We start from the raw sequence: 21,247 nt of genomic DNA, 5'->3' as shown, positions 1-21,247 counted from the left end.
CAAGTGTGGGGATTACAAGCATGCACTACCATGTCTGGATATTCCTTTTAAGAAGGAATATCAGTTATATCACACCTCTGCTCCTAATCCTTGACATGAACGAGCTACTTTTTCATTCTTGCTAATATAACACAGAAAGATAATTTTCAAATAAGCCACTCCAGATAAGTATAGCAATCTAACCTTTGGTTGGTACAACCCATTTCAGTGAAATCAGTAATGGTTACCACATGTTGGACAAACATCAAAGCACTTATTTACCTTTATTAATCCTTAAGTTTATTAACCATTACATTGAGTCTATAAATTAGGCAATTAGCCATCACTTATTCCTACTACTGATGAGGAAACTGAGATGAATGAAATTAGCTGTCTGGCCCAAAGTACTGAATGGCAAATCCAAAACAGCCTAGCCTTCAGGAAAACAAAAAAAAAAACCAAAAAAACAAAAAAACAAAAAAAACAGCAATCACAGCAAAACCTTTTGTTAAGAATTATATAATTCACTAAATTCACTTTTATAGATGGAAACAAAATACTTGAATAATTCAATAGCCGCTTTGACTAGCCTTAATTATCGCCTTTGACTTTAATTATGTCTCAGTTGGTTTAACAATAGTCAGTCTGTATTCTCTCATAGCTTGGAATCACTGCAAATGAAAGCTTATTCTAGGTCCTTTGGAGCACACAACAGTGGCTCTATGCCAATTCTGAATCACCCACCAGTCCATAAGCGGGAATTCTTAATGAGCTAAAATGGGCTGCTCTGATATTTTCCAAACTATGTACCAGTTTGGGGAAAATAAAACTGCTACTATCAAGAAAAAATATCTTAATATCTTGCATTAAGAGGCAGAAATAAAACACAAGTTGTAAGGGCTGGTCTGTACTCAGTTTTAGTCTTCACTCTTAATCTGTAACACAGAATGGCTGGTGGCTTTTAGAATGAAGACGCTAAAGATCAAAGATCAAGAAGATGGGCTGCCAACGAACTGTCCCCTGTGGTAACAACACCATAACAAGATGATCAACTACTAACTGACACAGGAAGCAGAGTTTACGGTTAATGACAACTTAAATGTAAAGGTAGTTTAGAAACACACATGAAGAATGTGTTTCTGCAGACGTTCCAGTCAACTGAAGTGTCATTGCTCTAGGAAGCTCAGATTCAGATGAAGAACAAGAACTGTTTACAAAGTGTCCCTGAAATTTAGCTAAACAGAAGGGCAAGCAGTTATATTCCAGTTTGTCAGACTGAGGAGTCCAAAACATGAGCCTAGGAAATCACTGATCTTTTGAGTGAACTTGCTAAGTCAACACACTGCAAGCATGGTACAGACATCAAACAAAGCTGACACACACAGGCATGGCCCTTATGGTCACAAGCTATGCTGTCTGACCACATCCACGAAGTTTCTATGATTATTTTCAAAACAAAAAGACAACCACCAACAAAAACTAAATAAACTTGTGTATTATAATAGTTTTAAAATCTCTGTCCTTCGTTACTACCTTGAAGTGACTAGTCCTGTGACATCCCAAAATGGATCAAGCCCACAGCCCCCCATCTACCCGAGATGTCTCATTTCCTTTCAGTTCTTACCTGGATGATAATTTCTGTTGGGCTCTCTTCAGCTTTCTTTTGGCCTATATTCTGAATACGCATGAACTGGCCTGCCGTAGGCACTCCTGCTGCTTCGATTTTTCTGGTCGTTAGGGGAGGGCCAACAGCAGATGGACTTGAACAGGACTCTCTACATTTCGTCATCCCTGCCACCACCACATGGGTGGAGGGTAGAGCTCCTGCCTCACCAGGGAGCACATTGGCGGCTAGAGCCTTCTTTGGGGGATCCACTACCATATGTTCTACATTTGTATCAATCTGAGCTTCCATCAAAGACATTTGCAAAATGTCTGACACTGCTGTCTTCTCAGAGGCCTGAATGGGAGATATGCTTGTAACTGGTGATGTCAGCTTAGGAACAGCCCTGCCACCAGTTATCTTTGTAACTGTGGGAGGCTGGCGCCCCTCAAATGTTATCTTTGTAACAGAGGATCCTTGGGTTATAATTGGCTGCTCCACCTGAAAACAAATTGGGGTTGTGTGTATTATAGCTACATCTCTTTGAGGAAAAACTAATCAAACACTCCAGAAAATATGGTAAAAGAAACATTCGTGCGGTATATTAGGAAGACATTTTGAAGCTCCATGTTTTAGTAAGAGGGCTGGATGGGAAGGTTCTGTTTTCTTTTAAGGAACCTAGGGAAAGAGGAGGGGTTGAAAGAACCTTTGTTCAGCCAGCCAAGCTATGAGGCAGTAAAGGAAAAACAAAAACAAACAAAAAAAAAATCACAGCAGCCTAGCTTTCCTTTGTGATTTACATCCCTAGACACCTTCAACCCGCTCAAATGACTTCATATCTCTTTAAATTAAAGTAAGTTGGATTTTTTCAATCTTTTGCTTCAAAGTACAACTGTACAAACATATTCTATATGAACTGCAGTATACACACACACACATATATAATCAATCCAGAATAATACATTTTTGTTAGTAAAATTTCATATGATTACCCATATATTTCCTCTGTTATCTAGATTTTAAGTATAGAGGGTAAAATCATCAACTAGACTAAAGACGTATACTAGAAAGGGAGGTAGACGGTCAATGATGTTCCTTAAAAGACTGCAGTTTACTTAGCATCGCTGCCACAGAAGTAAGTTTATAAGCACAGAGGTATGGAACTGTCATTTTCATGCACTGCTGGTCATTGCTGAAAGTGATTCCTTTAGAAACTGTCTAGAAAGCAGGCTGAGAGCTGTGCTTTCTTCTGTATCAGCAGTGCACCTCTCTCCTCATACCAACACCAGCACAATCAGGCTTTGGGTTCCTCTTGCCTAGAGAAAGCACTGCTGGCATGTTACAGCTGTGGTGACAACCTTAAATAAAAAAAATAAAATAAAAAAAAAAAAACTCACCTAACCCCAATCCAAGAACACAGACATTAACTTTGCATGCTATCAAAATTCTGTTACCTGGCTTGCAGGCTGTTTCTCTGATGAGGTGGGGAGCGCCATTTGGCTCTGGGGAGTTTGGGGTTGCACGTAGATTTTTGGTTGGTTCGGAGCTTGCTGCAGTTTAGGAAGCTGCTGTGTGGTTTTCACGGCAAGCACCTGTACTACAGTTTGCGGGGGCTGTGCCATTAAGGTAGGAAGCTGCCTGTCTTTGGCCACCACGGTATGCTGTGTGTGCTGTGCATCTGGCTTGGGCTGTGCTTGTTCCTGCTGGAGAGGAGTCAGTTTCTGATGCCTGATGGAGAGCTGGGGCATCTGTGTGAGCTTGTGCTGGAGTTGGTCTGCCTGCAGATGGATGGTCTGCTTCTGTTTGGTCTGGAAGCACTGCAGAGTTTTCACTTGCAGCTGAGTCTGTTCCAGCTGGGGCTGGCTAAGTTTCTGCTGTTTAGTTGACTGCGATTGTGTCAGGGCAGAGCGGTAAAACAGACCTGTCTGAGGATCCAATGTGTCCATTTCTTCAACTTCACCCTCCTCAGTTCCAAGTTCCTCACTGTGTTTGGTAAAGGCAGTGTGACTGCTTAATGCCTAAGTAAGAGAAATAAAGAGTAAGAATGAAAAAACCCCGATAGTGTCACGTCGTTCTTGAACTGGAAAATATGTGAGATTCATTCCAATATTTTTAGAGGAGTCTAAAAAGATCATAGAGCATCACAGGCTTTTAATCAGAACTCCTAATTTGAACTCTTAGACAGTAAGTACTTCAAAGTCTAGTCCATTCATTATTGTAGGGAACCCAGAACCTATAGATTAGAGGAATAAGGTGACCTCACAGCTCATGAAGAGCAGAAAGGCTCTCCAGCTCAGGAACACTCTAAAGCCTGTGCTTGAGGGATGCTCACCTGTCTGAAGACAGAAGGCAACAACTGAGAAGGCATCCAGAACAGAACCAAGAACTTTGGCCACATGCATGCCCTCAGTCCCAAAGACCAGATGTACTGTCTGGAGACATGTCCACCCCAATGCCCACAGCAGGCCTCCCTGAGGAGAGGTTGTGTCACCAAGGTATGTGAGTCTCAGGCTCACTAGGCTACAGCTTCCCAAAGACCTGGTTCCTGGAAGGGAGTGAGCCAGGGGAAAAGTCATTCCTCTTTGTGGGAAAGGAGACTGACTGCCTGGGGTCAGCTGAGATACCACTGGAAGGAGAAATCCTTCTGAGTGACACTGTTAAAGAGTCAGCCTGTCTTGACCTCTGTGTGTCTTGAGAAATATCAATGTCAGGACTTACCACAACAGGACAGACTTAAGATCTGTCACCCAGCAAAATTTTTAGACAGATGGCTTTCCTTTGGGACACAACAAAATCCACCTTACACCTAACCCTCCCGCTGCCCTCTCATACACTACACCACTACTCTACCTTCAAAACTGGAACTTGCCCTTGCTTTATAGCGCCTGGTACACACAGTTTTAATTTAACACCTCTTCACTGTCTTTCAGGTAGGTCGCATACAGCTGGCAGCAGAGTGAAAGAAATTTAGGGACTATCAAGGAGAGTCATAGCTAACTCTGACTCCTAGGAAGCAGCTGTGTGGCAAACTGTCACTACAGGCTTAAATCATGGCTCTGCCACCTGGACACGACTGGTAAGAGGGGTGATGCACCCACTCTTCAGAATCAAATGAATGTCCTCACAGTTCAGAGCATGGAGTCTTATACAAATCAACTCAACAATGAGGCTTTCTTCTTCATTAGCCTTAATACCAGGCATTTCTATCTGATATTAGTTCATTCCCTTCCTGTTGCATCTTCTTTTATTGATCACATATAATTAAAGGTGTAAAATATTTATTTCCATTCTTGTTCATAATGCTCTCATAATAATAATAATAATAATAAGAAGAAGAAGAAGAAGAAGAAGTATTTATTATAAAGTATAAGATAAAGACAAAAACAAACCCAGCAGCAAACAACTAAACAAGTCAAATTTACTCTTTTAGTAAATCTGTATTAATAGTAAGAGTCACAGAAGCAGTGACCAATTCTGATGAGATGCACCCAGACAACCCAACTCTTCTGAAATGCTGTTTCTAGAATATTTAAAAACAAACAAACAAACAAACAAACAAACAAACAAAGATACCACTTTCTAATCATTTCCTGGTATTCAGACCTCCAATTCAGTCTCTATTCATTCCTCACAGATGGATGAGTTACACATACACTCTAAAATTCAGGTTAAGTCTTCTTTTTTCAAATAGAAGATAAAACTGAATCTTATTTTGGGAATAAAGTAGTTACCGAATATAAGAAGAAAAAGAAGAGGTACAACCTGCTGCATGATGTGGGTGATTGCTCCAGGGGAAGATGCTGGGATGGACTTTACTACCACCGAAGTCTGTGTCGCAGTCTGTGACTGAGCCACATGTTGGAGCAGGGTCCGCTGGGGCTGGGAAGGCTGTTGGGGCTGGGAACGATGGCTGACTGAAAATAGAGGAGGTGGTGATGTTTCTCCAGAAATCACCACAGCAACTGTTAGTAACCCGTGACAGATCATTTTAGGCATGAATATGAGCTTGTATCCCATAGGGTGGTACTATACACTAAGAGGCAGAACACAAGAACCTACCCATCTAGGAACTGTGGGACTCTAATATAAAGTCTCTAAAGAAACTGCTTCCTCATCTGCAAAATGGGAGGCACAGAGCTATTGTAATGATGAATGTGTGGAGAGGCACTGTGAAACGTTATCATCCAGAAGGGACACCTTTAAAGTGACACCCTTTAGCTAACTGTTGGCTTTTCTCCCTTAATTTTTAGCTCTCTGAGGTCATAGGGAAACCATGCATTTCTATAAACCCCAGACACATCATTAAGGAAAGTGGGAAAAACAATGCAGTCCAACACTAGCAGTGCTCCTTTACATGAAGAGAAATGCTTCTAGAGAAAGCCCCATGGTTCCAGAGAAAGGATAAAATGATGCTGCAGAAGGAGTTCTCTCCTACTCTGCTTCAACTCCTCACTCCCGTGAATCTGAAGCTACTTGTTTTCTATGAAAACACTAAAGCTCAGCCTTGCTCTGTTTGCCTGTGTTTAGACAGGAGGATAAAAACTTGTTTCTTCTTACAAGAGGCAAATGAAGAAATGGGTGGAAGTGGTCCTTAAATAAATAAAGGGTCAACAGAAAAAAGGTTGTTCTGTCACCTCAGTTTTAGTTCAAATAGACCAGCAAGAGTGAAGTTCTAGAAATCAACCTCATTTCCTCCTCTCCTGCCACAGGACTCATTCAAACTACCCATTCACATAGGTGCTAGTCTGTGTCCTCTCTTACCAGCCCCAATGTCAACTTACAAGTATAAACACTTGCCACATCCAAACCTACGAAACATTTAAATGCCGTTAGCTACTGGGAAGAAAAGCTTTGAATCAAAAATAGGTAAAAAAAAAAAAAATGTGTAAATGAGCTAAGGGTTTTGAGATTATGAAAACTCCTCCAAAGTCCCATAATTGTAAGGTTAACTTATTTCAAGTGGCACTATTCCATGCTTAGAAACACTGAATGAACAGGAGTGGGCTGCACCTACAGGTCAAAGTACCTGTGTGGTGATCTAAGGACTAAACTACAGCTTTAACTGCAATTATAATTTGCTTTTCTTTACACTCACAGATGCAGCACTTCTGACTACAAATAGAGCTACATGTGCCATGAGATCAGACAGTATCTCCTGGACTGGTAGAATCTTTTGAGTCTACACTATACTACTTTGCTGCATTTCACAGTATGCTTTTACTATGTGCATTTTAAATTACGAGTTAATAAAATCTTCCATACATTCTCAGCTAAACTGAAAATAAAGAGCCAGGATTTACATTTTAACATCTACTGAAATCATTTACAAAAGGACTAAATAGGAGAAAAATTAATTATGACAATAAACTCAAGCAAGTAAATAAAAGAAAATTTTAAATAAAAGCATCATCAAAAATAAATGACATTTGAAATATAAATAATAAATTTCTGATGAAATTATCAGATTATATAGACCATTTTGATACCCATACTAGTTTTTATAGTTATTACAGTAAGATTTTTAAAAAAACATTTACTTTTTTAAAAGTTTTATTTACTGCATTTATATAAGGACACTATAGCTGTCATCAGACACACAGGAAAAAGAGGCATCAGATCCCATTACAGATGGTTGTGAGCCACCATGTGGTTGCTGAGAATTGAACTCAAGACCTCTGGAAGAGCTTCAGTGCTCCTAACCGCTGAGCCATTTTTCCAGACCTTAACATTTACTTTGTGTGTGTGTGCGTGCAAATGTGCCCCACATATATCTGGGTGCCTATAGAGGCCAAAGAAAGGCATTTGATAGCCTGGAGTTTAAGTTACAGGTGACTGTGAATTACTCAATATGAGTACCAGGAACCAAACTCAGGAAAACCTCTGGAAAAGCAGCACCCGGCCTTACCTGCCCCAACAAGTACAACTTTTTACATTAAAAAACAAAAACAAACAAACAAAAAAAACTCAAATTGGACTTAATTAAAAAATCAAATAACAGTATCTAAAAATAATTCTCCTTCATGATCCTACATATTATTTCTCCATATTAAATGTCCAGAGTGTAGGAGACTGAAGTTCAGAGAAACCTAAGAAAACTACCATCCACTAGAGAACAAGGCAGGGCTCAGAGCAGCTAGCTTTAAATGCTCAATATGGCTGGGTATATAAGAGGTAGTAACTATGGAAGGAGATCACGGAAAGACTATCCGTGAAATAGATGTGACCTTAGCTGGCCCACATAAGCCCCCAAACCAGTATTTATTTCAGTAGACAATCTTTTTTTTTTCTAGCAAAGTGTTTGTTTCATTGCAAAATAACCTTTCTTTCCCTTCACTAGTGGCGCTTACCTTCCCTCTACCAGAGCAGAGTAGAGCGCATCCATTTAAGTGCTTCCCCCACAATTAGTCAGCATCAACCTTTCAGTACACTACCGATGGATGCACACCACTTACCTAGAAGGGGAAAAGCAACCTCTGTCCCCTCATCAGTGCGTTCTGAAAAGGATAAGTAAGGGAAGAAATCACAGGTCTTTTCATCTATTTACTATGTGCTAGTCTAGGCTACTGGAGAGACTAACATTCATTTCCTCAGCAGACTGGCCTCTACATCAGCTGCTTTTCTGCTAATATCTGTGAAGTTGATAGTTTTCTACTATCTTCATCAGATTTTCTTTCTGGAAAGTTTTAATTCACCAGTCCTAGTATCTCCTCAAATAATGCTAAAGAAATCTTTTTCTCCATGGCATCTGGAACTTTCAAATACATGAAATTTTATAGTATCCTTTAGTGACTGCTTATAAAAACACAAGACAGAGCTTGCTTTATACACCATCTCTCTCGCCCCTGGATTATTCACATCACCACCCCTGAACTCCTTAAGATCTCAAATTAATAAAGTATCCAAAACAGAAAGCAGTACTCCAGGCATGACCTCACTGATAAGACAAATGTAAGACGAAGAATTTCACACCTCCACAGGTACCATTCCCAAAATCTCATTAACATTTTGTTGCTGGACCACACTTAAATATCTAATCTGCTTTTTTTTTAAAGTGTGTGTGTGTGTGTGTGTGCGCGCGCGTGCACGCACGCGTGGGGTGGGAAGAGAGGGGAGAGGGGAGGGGGAGGGGGAGAGGGAGAGGGAGAGGGAAAGAGAGAGAGGGAGAGGGAGAGAGGGGGGAAGGAGGGAGGGAGAGAAAGGAGGAGGGAGGGAGAGAAAGGAGGGGGGAGGGAGGGGAGAGGGAGGGGGAGAGAAGGGGGTTGATTGATTAAAGTCTGGGAAATAAGAGGGGGATTATTAAAGTTAGGAAAACCCCAAGATAATGTCAATCTACTCTGAAAACAAACAGGAAAAGAGCTAGTACTAGAAAGATATGTTCTCCCCCAACTCCACAAAGGTAGCACTACCTTAATACTATGTTTTAAGAGGACACCTACCCGTGGTGATGTATTCAGCAACTAGTTCTGACTCTACCACAGCAATGGATGGACTCTCAGGAGAATGTCTCTTTTCCTGGGTCATCTGAATAGGTACTGCCATTTGACTCAAGTCAATAGTGGGTTGTCTTGGTTTAGATTCCAATTTTTCCTTTACTGCATAAAAAAGTCGGGGAAAAGTTACTTTTATTATAAACAAGTACTAAAACCAGAGCTGTCTATGGGAATAATGAACCAGACCTCTGGGGTGCCATACCATCAGTGGCTAAGAAGACAATGAATTGTAAACTGCAGACTGCTCTGTATGGCTGTATAGACTACAACCTGTGTAACAGCAGCCTACAATAGTTCATATGCAATCACATTCAAGTCCCCCCTGTTATTCCAGGCCAGGCAGCTGTTTCTCCTTATATACGCCTCCTAGGATGTTATTTCCTTTGTATTCAAAGACATCCCTGGCATACTCAGTCACAACAGCTTGACCTGCTCTAGAGTATATCCCAGAATAGCACTTCCCATTGATTAGTTCATTTGACTTACTAAAAATTCAAGGGCCTGGGAATGTTCCCCAGACATTGGGTGCTTGTCCAGCATACACATGGTCTTGAGTTTGATCCCCAGCATAAAGGGGGAAATCCATATAACCTTTACTGAGGGAGGAGAACTGCTAAGTTCAATGCTGACCTGGGCTATATCCAGGCCAAAATAAAGCCCCGTCGGTGTGTGTGTGTGTGTGTGTGTGTGTGTATACACAAATTTGGCAATTTAAGATTTGGCCAAAGAAATGTTACAAGTCTTTAATGACTCAAAGAATAAAACATAAAGCTTTTCAGTGTTAGGAAAAAATAGGTGTTCTGCTTCTGTATATCTAAAATGTCTGATAAAACAGCCTGTAACTAATAACGGCATATGTTAAGTTGCATTTTTTTAATCTTCTTAGCATTTCTTCAATAAAATCTCTTCACTCAACATTTCTATCTACATGAATGATCGATTAAAATGGTTGAATTTTTCAAAGACAAGCAGCTGAAAAAAGTGCCAAAGGCTAAAAATATTAGTCGAAGGAATCATCTCCATTTATAGCAGATATAAGTCTAGAGTACAGCATGGTTTTTACAGTAAACAGTATTAAGTAACTAAGTCCACTAAAGATTGTTCCCACCAAGCACAGACTACGACAAAAGCAAAACAATCTTTTTAAACACAGAAGCCAAACCTAAAGAATCCTGCTGGGATCCCACAAGCAGAGACGGCCCTGCCCCCGTCCTGCCACTGACTACTAGTCAGCCTGTCTCAGTCTTAGCTAACTTCTTCAAAACATGACAGGGTTAGATCAGATCATCACTACAACCTGTAAAATATTTGTAAAATAATTGTTATTATAACAAAAAACTCAGTATAACTTACATAGAGTTGTCCTAGAATCTACCAAAGACATTTAGTAACTAGAAACACTGATAGGATCCTATTAAACACAGATATTCTATCGAAGAACTTAAACAAAAATAAATAAATCTCAAAATAAGGTGAGAGTAAGTGAGAATGTTTACAAGCAAGTCTAATAGTGTTTTGTGGTAGAGAACTGGTCTAACAGTGTCTATGAACAAAGCAGGGCCCCTTCAATCTGTTCCAACATCCCTAAATAGATCCAGCAACTGAACTGCACCCATCCTTGTTCTGCATTCGTGCTTACAGGTGACAACCCACTCCCCTCTGCTGGCAAGAGGATTCTCCAAGCCAGTCTGTCTACTCTATCTCTGTACTAATGACAACACCTCATCTATGCTTCACACTCCTGTGTACACCTTAAAGAACAATAAACTGTACCAACAATTATAGGTAAGTCCAGAGGGGGAGAAATTTACAAAAACTATGTAACAGCGGTGTATTTTAGCAACCCGTCTCTAGAGAAAACATGCTTCATTCAGCTGAGCATGTGAATTCATACCTGTTGTCTGTTGGAGTTCTAACAGAGCTTTGATTGTTGAAGTAGCTGATTGTGATTCACTGGATACATCCTGATATATTATGGTGGGGCTAGTCTCCATTGCAATCTCATGTTCTGACCAATCCTGACGCCGGGAAGCAATTACATGAACTACAGGCTGGGAATCTGTTTTATATTAGTTAAAAAAAAACAAACCCTATAAACAAAGTTTCTCTTAAAATAAAGCAATATTTTTGTTTATCTTTGTATTTAATGTAAATGTCAACCTTGACTTCTCTAAGAAGACTGGAAGGTCCCAGAAGGCATACTGACTCTCACTTCTGAATTCACTTATTCATTCACTCATTTATTTTACACTAGACACCTGTGCATCAGGATCCATATGTAAAGGACTTAAAGGAACTCACAGAATAGCACAAAAAAAGGCTCAAGAAGCATACAGTCTGTTTGAAAGACGAACATGTAAAAAGACAAAGTACAATTCACTATGCTAACTGCTGTCTACACGGGTGAGCATCTATAGAGGTGAGTGCTTGTTTGTGTTCACTAAAAACAAAATGTTATAGATAGGAGACTGGGTTTTCCCAATGTACATGAAAAGATGTCTATATCTAGCCTGGGGAATATTTTGCTGAATTAGTGACAGTAAGAAAAGAGAAACAGTCTAGAAACATAATGATGTGATGTGACAAGTGCAATAGAGGTCAAAGCCAAGTGGAAGCCTGCCATTTATTAGCAAGATGATTCTTTGGGTCTTAGCTCTGCTCTTTAATAGGAACAAGAGGTCAGCATAATGCAATGACAGTCTTGGCTGCTTAACAATAGTAATACATTCTGAGAAGTACTGTAGGCAATGTTGTCATTGTGAGAGTATCCTTACACACTGAGAAGAAATAGCTTGCTACTGGTAGGCCATATGGCACACCCTATTGCTGTGATCACATATACATGTATGTATATATATGCACACATACAGTCCATCACTGACTGAAACATCAGTATAAGCTACATGATCATATGTAAGTAAGCTTCATAAACTATAAAAAATCAGTAGAAATGAGGTTGTTGGGGGGGTTGGCTGAAAATTAAATTCTAAGATCTTTGGTTGATTTGAAAATAAATTTCAGGTCTGGTGAGATGGCTCAGCGGTTAAGAGCACTGACTACTCTTCCAGAGGTCCTGAGTTCAAATCCTAGCAACCACATGATAGCTCACAACCATCTGTAATGAGATCTGATGCCCTCTTATAGGGTGTCTGAAATAAACCTTAAAAAAAAAAAGAAAAAGAAAATAAATTTCAGCACACTTAAATACAAAATGTGGATCAGATTAAGCAACACATACTTAACAGTTCTCTATAAAGCAAGAAGGTTGGCCCCCTTTGTCTAAGATAATGTATAAGAAAATGGAGAAGATACAGAGACATGATCCCTAAGGTTCAGACCTAGATTGTAATGGGAAACAAAAACTGATAGATAGGTAACATTTTGGGGTAAATATCAGATGGCTAAAACAGGAAAAGAGACTGCTTTTAATCGTGCTGCTTAGTTGAAGCATCTAAACAAAAATTATCTGGTGGCTCAAAAATACAAGAAAAAACATAAAGTTCACCCTCTAAGAACATCACTTTTTTTTTTTTTTTTTTTTAAGGTTTTCGAGACAGGGTTTCTCTGTGTAGCCCTGGCTGTCCTGGAACTCACTCTGTAGACCAGGCTGGCCTCGAACTTAGAAATCCGCCTGCCTCTGCCTCCCAAGTGCTGGGATTAAAGGCGTGCACCACCACTGCCCGGAACATCACAATTTTTAAAGCCAGGAGGATGTCCAAAAATATTGAAGCAAAAGGGAACAATTCTTCTAATGAAACAATATTTCTGAAGAAAAAATCAATATGCAAGAAGTTCATAATGTTTAATAATCATAAACTAACAAGTCAGGTGTGGTGGCCCAGGTCTGTAAGCCCAGACTGGACCACATGAGATCCTGTCTTTTAAAAGCAAAACAAAGCACACTACCCTCAAAGCAAAGATAAATAAACTAAAACTCTAAGTAAAAACCATCACACCAGAGACATACAATTTCTACTAAGCTTTCAACCACATTTGAAGGACTGGCTGTTTGCCTGCAATGCCAAGTGCCATGTGAAGAATACTGCAGGTTTTTCTTTACATATTCTAATAAGATACGTAGAAAATTTTGTTTGCTTAGGAACAGAATCTCATGTAACTCAAGCTAGCTTGAAATTTGCTATGTATCCAAAACGACCTTAACCTCCTGACTCTCCTGCTTCCACCTCCCAAGTGCTGGGGTTGCAGACATATACCACCATTTCTGATTTATTCAGTGCTGGGGATTGAAACCAGGTCTTCATGTAGCAAGTGCTTTTCCAACTGAGATACACCTCTAATGTCCTAATATGCAAAATTTTAACTTGAAAAATGATTATACTAGAGAAGCACTGCTTTATGTAACTTAAAAATAAATTTTCATGATGAACACAAGCCTATAATCTGAGCACATGAGAGGATCATTAAATTGGATGCCATATAGTCTGAGCCTCTGTCTCAAAAACAAACAAATTCTCATTGCTGATATAGGCAAAGAGAGCGAGTCTCTGCAACCTAACTCTGGGATACACTAAATATTCAGAGCAGGGATGTGTAAATGTCTCTACAGTAGTGCTAAACAAACCCATCTCTCCAAATAAAGCCATTCCTTGGGGACTGGGAGAGTGCCACCTCTTTCTGTCCATAGAGAGCAGATGATGATCACCGAGTATCAGATGGCAACCTAAAGATCTGTGATACAAAATGAGCATGAGCTAAGTGAAAACACAGTCTCCCCTGCTTCTACTCTTTGGGCTTACGCTCAAACCTGGAGATGGTTCCATCACAGGACACCTGGAATCTGATCTCCTGTTTCTACAGTGTGCACTCAGGTGTCCAGCTAACATGCTTTATGTTTTAACACAACAATGTGGTCTACAAAGTACTGGCATGTCTAAACTAGACCTTCATACTTCTTAAGGATAGTGGCCAGCTGCAGACTTTCCTTACAGGTTCTTTAACAATTATGTATTAGATGTCTACTACATGTTAGGTACCAGGAACGCATACTTTAGTATTATATTCAAAGGCAAGCCCAGGCATGTACAATATGCCTTTATCATAAACTGTCTATCCCATCCTTGCATAGCCATAAGACTTCTCAATTAGCAGGATCTTAAAGGTCAATGTTATCCTCTACCCTTCACCACTCCCACATGCAGGGTCATCATCAGAGAACCCACTGCTTTCTAATACTTTCTTTTCATTTCTGCCTGCACAGCTGTGATATACAAAGTTTTCTTACATAAAGTAGAAATAGATCTTTCTGTCATCTGTGCAACAGTACTATTGTCTATCTACTTACCTACAAAGACCAACTGACTTCATCTGTATCACAGAAAGAAACATGGCAAACAGTCCCAGAATCCCCACCTAATCCATCCCTACTCCTTCCTCACAGAAAATGATCCCCAGATGTCTAACCTCCCTAAGTCATCTCTTCCAAGCTAAACCCAAGCTATCTATATTCCTTCTATTTTACAATGTAAACCTTTCCTCTGAAGCATTTATCCCAATGTTCTAGAGGACATCAATTCCACAAAATTTTCTGCAAAAAAACGGCTCTGTAGTCAAAAACACTGAGGAATATTTTATATCATGTATTAGATATTCTGGTTTTCACCTTTAATGATATAAATTATGAAATAAATTAGCTAATGACATTCTGTAAAAAGTCATTTTACATGACCTATGCTTGCTTTAAAAAGCAAACAAACCAACCAACCCTTACTCTGGCCTCCCAAGATCAGATTCTTCAGGAAAAATAATGCCAGAAATTGAGTTCTGAATTCTAATTGTATCTTTATGACATTTATTTTCAGATTTGACTCATGTTCTGCTCCTTTAAACCTTTACTCTGAATTCATTTCCTTGTTCTCTTCTGGTTTGCTTAATAATATCTTATATTCAATCCACTTTAAACCTTTTAGATGGGCAGTAGTGGCACACACCTTTGATCCCACCACTTTGAAGGCAGAGGCAGGAGGATCTCTGAGATTGAGGCCAGTCTGGTCTACAGAACTAGTTCCAGGATAGTCAGGGCTAAAGAAATCCTGTCTCAAAAAACCAAGCAAACAAGCAAGCAAGCAAGCAAACAAAAAATCCCCACAATCTTTTAGAAATAAAGCTGGATATAAATGAAAAAGTAATAATAATGAAAAAAATCTTAACACCAATAAGGATACTTATCTCACTTTGCAAGTGAGAAAGAAAAACCAGAAGAGCTATTTGAGAAGATAAAAAGCATAGTAGCTTCAGAAAACATTATCATCTGATCTTCAGTGAGTGATATAGGCAAAAATGTTCTTGATCTAATAGTCTTGGCTAACCTACTATCTATCAATATCCAAACAAAAGTCTAAAAATGTTAGGAGAAAATGAAGAGGAGAAACAATGATTTGAAATAAGGCAATAAAAATGAGTTTATAAGCATGAAGCGTAATCATTCCTCTGTTACTGTTATTCTTGAGATGCCAACAGAGAAGAAAATAACAAAAAGTATACAATAAAATAGTTAAGATTAAAAAAAACAGTATCAGAAATATAATATGCTGTGATGAATCCTACCAGGGTGATCAAGATTCACATTAGGAAGATGCCCAAGCTTCCTACTCTACCTGTTAGGAACTATAAACAAGGGGCTGAGATGCCTCCTTGTGGTGGGTATACTTAGAAACCACTAAAGCATCCAGCATGTACAGGAAAAACCCTTGGAAAGAACTTTTAGGTCAAAAAAAGATCAATTCTTCCTTAGAACAGAACAAAGAATAATGGACTTTAGAAAACCATCTTTAGATGCTAAAACTTACAGATAAGTGATTGATGAGGAACACTGTATTTACAGTCTCAGAGTACCTCCTCCAAAACTGGTATTAATTTCAAAGAGGAACATGTTAACTTCACTGTAGAGGAAACTAGAAGCCATCATCCTAACCAAGTGACCACCGTTCATCTCATCAATGTGGCAAAAAGACATCATGTGTACCCTGAGGAAATTGATAGCCACCATCTACCTGTATAATTCCTACTGAATTAAATCATAAAAAAGATTCTACAAAGTAACCAACCTAAACTCTTCAAAATATCATAATCAAAGGGAAAAGTGGAGATTAAGAGGCTATTCAGGGCAAAAGAAAATAAAGAATGCTGATGATATCAGAAGTGATGGCTCATACACTTAATTCTAGCTCTTGGGAGGCTAAGGCAGAAAGACCTCCATGAGTTTCAGACTAGCCTGGACTACAGAATGAGATCTTGTCTCAAAAAAAGAAAAAGGAGGGCCAGGCCTATAACCCCAGAACTCATGAGGAAGAGGCAGGCAGATGTTTTTTAAATTTATGGCCTGCCTAGTCTACATATCAAGTTCCAGGCTAATCAGGATTACACAGTGAAAGAGGAGGAGGAAGGGGAAAAGAGAAGGAAGTGACGATAATAATGTGAGTGTGTACACTCAGCATAATACAGTTGAGTGTAATGTACGACCCTGAGTTGGAAAGGGACTAGGAGACAAAGCAATAAAGAACATCACTCATCAACTGGTAGTATATGTAGATGAATTACAAATTAGATAACAGTATTATTACATTAAATTTCTTGACTTTGATAATGGTAATTTAGTTATTAAAAGGATAACCCATAAGAAATTAGAGACCAAAAAAATATATCTGTTTAGAGGTAAAATCTCATAATACCTATAACTACTCTTAACTGGCTAAAAGACTTAGAAACTGTACATACATACAACAGATACAACAGAAAAGAGACTAGAGACAAAAGTAATAAAGCAAGGCTACCAGTATTTCAGTGGTGGTGTGTATGTTTAGCCATGTATAAGGCTATATATACATAGGTTTCATTCTCAGAACCAAAATTTAAAATATAGAAATAAAACTAGGGCTGGAGAGAGAGCTCAATGGTTAAGAACACTGGCTGCTTTTTCAGGGGACCCAAGTTTGATTCCAAGAAGCCACATGGCAACCCACAATTGTCTATAAGTCTATTCTCTAAGATCTGATGCCTCTTCTGGCCTCTTCCAAAACCAGGCATATATGTTGGTGCACAAGTAGGCAAAATACACATACACATAAAAAAAAATTAAAAAATGAAACTACCAACTGGGTAGAATAAAATATAAACAAGAAGGAATGACTGGTAGTAAGAGTCACACACATAACTGGTTTACATACTGATTTACAATCAGCAGAAAGATAAATGAGTATTAGCAAAATGACTTGCAATTGATTACTATCCCTGATAGCAGGGTGAGAAAAACTATTCACTTTCTAAAATAACTGCTATATTGTTTGTTGAAATCAACAGCTTATTTATTGTAATTAACAAGCTTTCCAAGTCTATTTTCTACTTGTTCTGTGAATGAACGTTTCTTTTTCTTGGAGTGTGGACTTTTAGCCTTTACCATTATTTTGTTCACTAGGAAAAAAATTTGTATGCTGCAATTGTATGTGAGTTTTTTTCTAATATACTAGTCTAGATTTTAAGCTCCTACACGCAAGAATTAGCCAGGTGTGGTAGTTTACACCTGTAATCCCAGGACCTGGGAGATGAAGGAAGGAGGATCAGAAATTGAAGACCATTCTCAGCTACAGAGTTGGAAGCCAGACTGGGCTATATAAAACCCTATCTTTAAGGGGGAAAAAAAAAGGCAAAATTTTACTCAACTTAAAGATCTAACATAATTCTTAGTACATATTACAAACCAACAAATAATTGTTAACAAATAACATACAGCTATGTAAACCATATAAAATTAATATGAATGCATCATTGAAGAATTAAAATAATAAAGTGTTTTATAATATAAAAAAAATGTGCTTTCTATCAGTGCTTTTTAAAAAAATCAGCAGGCATACCAGCAAGGTTAGCACAGAGGCAGAGAGAAGGAAGAGAGGAACAAGGAGTAGGAGGAAAGAGGAACACTTTTGCTTATATGCATCAGATGGCAAAGCATAGACATACACACAGGCTGAACAGCTCTAATCCAAATGTTTCATATCTGAACCTTTCTGAGCAAGGTGACACTACTAGCAGAGAACCCAGTCCCTAACCTCACATGACAGTCGCAGTCAAAATACAAATGCAGGGGGAAACAAGACTTGTGACCTCACCCTCAGACTAAGTGTAGAAGAGTTATATGAAACATACATAAATATTATATTTAGACTCTGATCCCATATGTAAGATACTCCCTTTCCTTCTCTTTCACACACACACACACACACACACACACACACACACACACACACACGAGCATTCACACACAAATACAAAATGTGAAATCTAAGACAGTTCTCATCTCCAGCGTTTCAGACATAGGATCCTCCTCCGCTTGTGGCACCCAACAACAGGGCAGTCAGGGTAATTAGTAATATGAACAGAAGACAATGTCTCAGAGTATCTAATACTAATACTCCTGCTGTAAAGTTTAGCTTCGAATAATTGGGATAAGCACTGATTACTATCTGGAATATTTTTGAGAGTTAAAGGAAATCATATTAATAATTATGCCAACAATAGACATAAACTAAGATCCACACAAACCGGGATGTATAGCCACCCATATATAGCTCACTTCTGGCCACCTTGACTCTTCCTCAAGGTTTAGCAATAACCATTTTCTAAAAAATACATTCCTTTTTCTTGTATACTTCTTCCTCCTCTTACCCACATCAAAAAGGAAAAACATAAAAGTTACCATCTAGAAATTATAGTTGTTTGATATTGCCTACATAATAAAAAAAAAATCATCTAAAAAATTCTATCAATGACTTGATGAACATATGACACAAGGTAATGATGACACAAACTATGCCAAAAATAAGATTTCATCTCACTCACTAAACAGCCCCCCCCCAAAAAAATCCAATCCAATCAAGTATGCAAGTTTGACTTGGAATCCCTAGAAGGAAGAGCCATTTAGAAACTGAGGCATGACATCATCAGTGCTTACATAAGCAGAAGTACAGTAAGTCTTACCTTGAGAACTCTGGGAGGACTCTGTGGAAGAGGAACTACTGTCTGTGTAAGCCTGTGGTTCTTCTTTTCCTTCCTGAGTAGATGAATTACCGGCCTCTGCTACTCTGGACGCTTGCTGTAATGTTTCTGTTACCAGCTGCCTTGTTTGTTCACTAACAACTGTAGCTTGAAATGTTACTGGTTTGGGTTTAATGAGAACCTAGAAGAAAAGCAGAACCATGCCTAGATGAAATTTCATAGCCCCATTTAAATGCTAAACTAGCCATGCATGGTGGTTTATACCTATAACCCCAGCACTTATGAGACAGAGGGTGTACGACTATCATTAATTCAAAGCCAACTTTGGCTAGAATAAAATCCTGTCTCAAAAACAAACAAACAAACAAACAAACAAACAACAATGCTAAATTTAAAGGTCATTTTCTAGATACACAAATTACCATCACACATAAAATCCATAGATGAGCTAAAGCTAAGCTATGCACAGTATTTTAAGTGGTATATGCCAGATCAAAACAGCTTTAATTCTTTTTTTTTTTAATGTATGTGTCTGTTTATGTATACATGTACATGTATGTGGGTACCCTCAGGGTGCAGAAGAGAGTCTTGAATCTTCTGGAGCTGGAGTTGAGAGCCTCTCAATGTGTGTGCATGGAATGATATTCTGGTTTTCTGCAAAAACAGCAAGTACTCACAACCACGGAGCCATCTTGAGTCTCCCAAAGCTATGATTCTGACAAGTATTTTCATATCTAACTTCAGAAATCATTTTTCAGTACTATCTATCACAGTAACAACTACAACCTGAGTGGCAGAAAAATTTAAAGGAAATAAAAAATACATGTAAACTAGACTCATTAAAAGTTTTTTAACCAAAGTATCTGTCTGAGCTTTTTCTCTCAACTTGTATTAAGAGAATAAAACTAAGACCATAAGTTGTTCAAGCCACTATTTTCCAAGTCTCTTTTAATAAGAAACCAAGTGAAATTCCTGACACACCTGCACAAAGCAAACTGCAGGAGATCTAAGTCATGTCTCTAGGAACCAGAGGAAAACTGATATAAAGTGCTATCTGCAGCAGCAAGAGGTCAACTCCTGCAAAGTTAAAAGCTCAAACACTAAAACAAGTAAACCATGAAAATAATCCATACTGAAACATTACCCTTCAGAACCTGGATTCTAGAAATTTAATTGGATTCATGGAATAAAAATACTGACTCATACCTAATATCACCACCATCACCACCAAAAATAATAGTATTGACTCATGTATGAGGCTCTACTAAGTCACTGATGTCCATGAGTTTAAAAAAATTGGTTTCTGCTATACTTTACATGGTGAAACAAATGAAATCATTACTGCTGAATTCAATAAATAACTTGGACTTATAACAAAACTAATTTTTTAAATATATAAACAATTTTAAACTAAAATATATAAACTACAGTTCTGAAGGAACAGATTCCAAAGGCCAAATATGAGTTTAAATTAATACCTTTTACAAAACCTCTAGGATTCTATTTCTCAACCAAAGCTGATGTTGATTCCTTTGATAGTCTCAGAAAAGTAGTCAAAGCACCTACAAAGTCAACAGCCTACTAAGGTGAGATTCTACCCTTATCCCCAGACTTCTATTATCTGAAAGTAAACACATCACCAGCATCTGTTATGTAGGGCTGGAATAAAACAAGCTTTCATTAAGTAAAGCACCTGTGTAGTCCTGTCAACTCATAGAAAGAAACTAGTTTCCAGTGCTCTTCCTTCCTCAGCTATCCAGTTCTCACAGTCATAAACATCTTCAGCAAACTTTATCCCAAAGGAATTCTGTTCCCTACCTTTGCTCATAATGTGACAGATAAATGCAGATATCTTTAAAAGTACTGAAGAAAAGACAGGTTTTAGGAACAGATTAATAATATGCATTCAGCTTTTTAAAAATCTGTTTCTTTTCTTATCAGCCTATTGAGCTTTTCCCTGATATTTCTACCAGGCTAGGGATAGTGGTGCAAGCCTTAGAGGAAAGCTGACCTCTGCAACTTCAAGGCCAACCTGGTTTACATAGCAAAACTCCAGGACAGCCAAGACTACATAGAAAGACTCTGCCTCAAGATAGATGATAGACAGACAGACAGATAGACAGATAGATAGATAGATAGATAGATAGATAGATAGATAGATAGATAG

General features: G+C 38.5%; 1 protein-coding gene across 13 annotated transcripts in view; it reads right to left on the bottom strand.

Moving 5' to 3' along the window:
- The window catches only part of Emsy (EMSY transcriptional repressor, BRCA2 interacting), a 71,217-nt gene that overhangs the window by 2,783 nt on the left and 47,187 nt on the right, over positions 1-21,247 (bottom strand). For 7 of the 13 annotated variants that reach the window (XM_028770621.1, XM_028770623.1, XM_028770625.1 and 4 more), the window contains 7 exons: positions 19,063-19,261; positions 10,967-11,131; positions 9,019-9,174; positions 8,035-8,076; positions 5,345-5,496; positions 3,037-3,600; positions 1,604-2,083 (listed from right to left, as the gene is read on the bottom strand). In XM_028770621.1, coding sequence (XP_028626454.1) covers positions 1,604-2,083; positions 3,037-3,600; positions 5,345-5,496; positions 8,035-8,076; positions 9,019-9,174; positions 10,967-11,131; positions 19,063-19,261 — 1,758 coding nt within the window. Of the gene's footprint in view, positions 1-1,603; positions 2,261-3,036; positions 3,601-5,344; positions 5,497-8,034; positions 8,077-9,018; positions 9,175-10,966; positions 11,132-19,062; positions 19,262-21,247 lie in introns of those variants that run through there. The other 6 variants (XM_028770624.1, XM_028770630.1, XM_028770633.1 and 3 more) reach the window with 5 other exon arrangements.

The sequence above is a fragment of the Grammomys surdaster genome, unplaced genomic scaffold, assembly GCF_004785775.1.
Source record: "Grammomys surdaster isolate TR1022 unplaced genomic scaffold, NIH_TR_1.0 203, whole genome shotgun sequence".
Taxonomy (NCBI): domain Eukaryota; kingdom Metazoa; phylum Chordata; class Mammalia; order Rodentia; family Muridae; genus Grammomys; species Grammomys surdaster.
The sequence above is the reverse complement of the archived record's forward strand: the minus strand, read 5'-3'. Positions and strand labels throughout refer to the sequence as shown.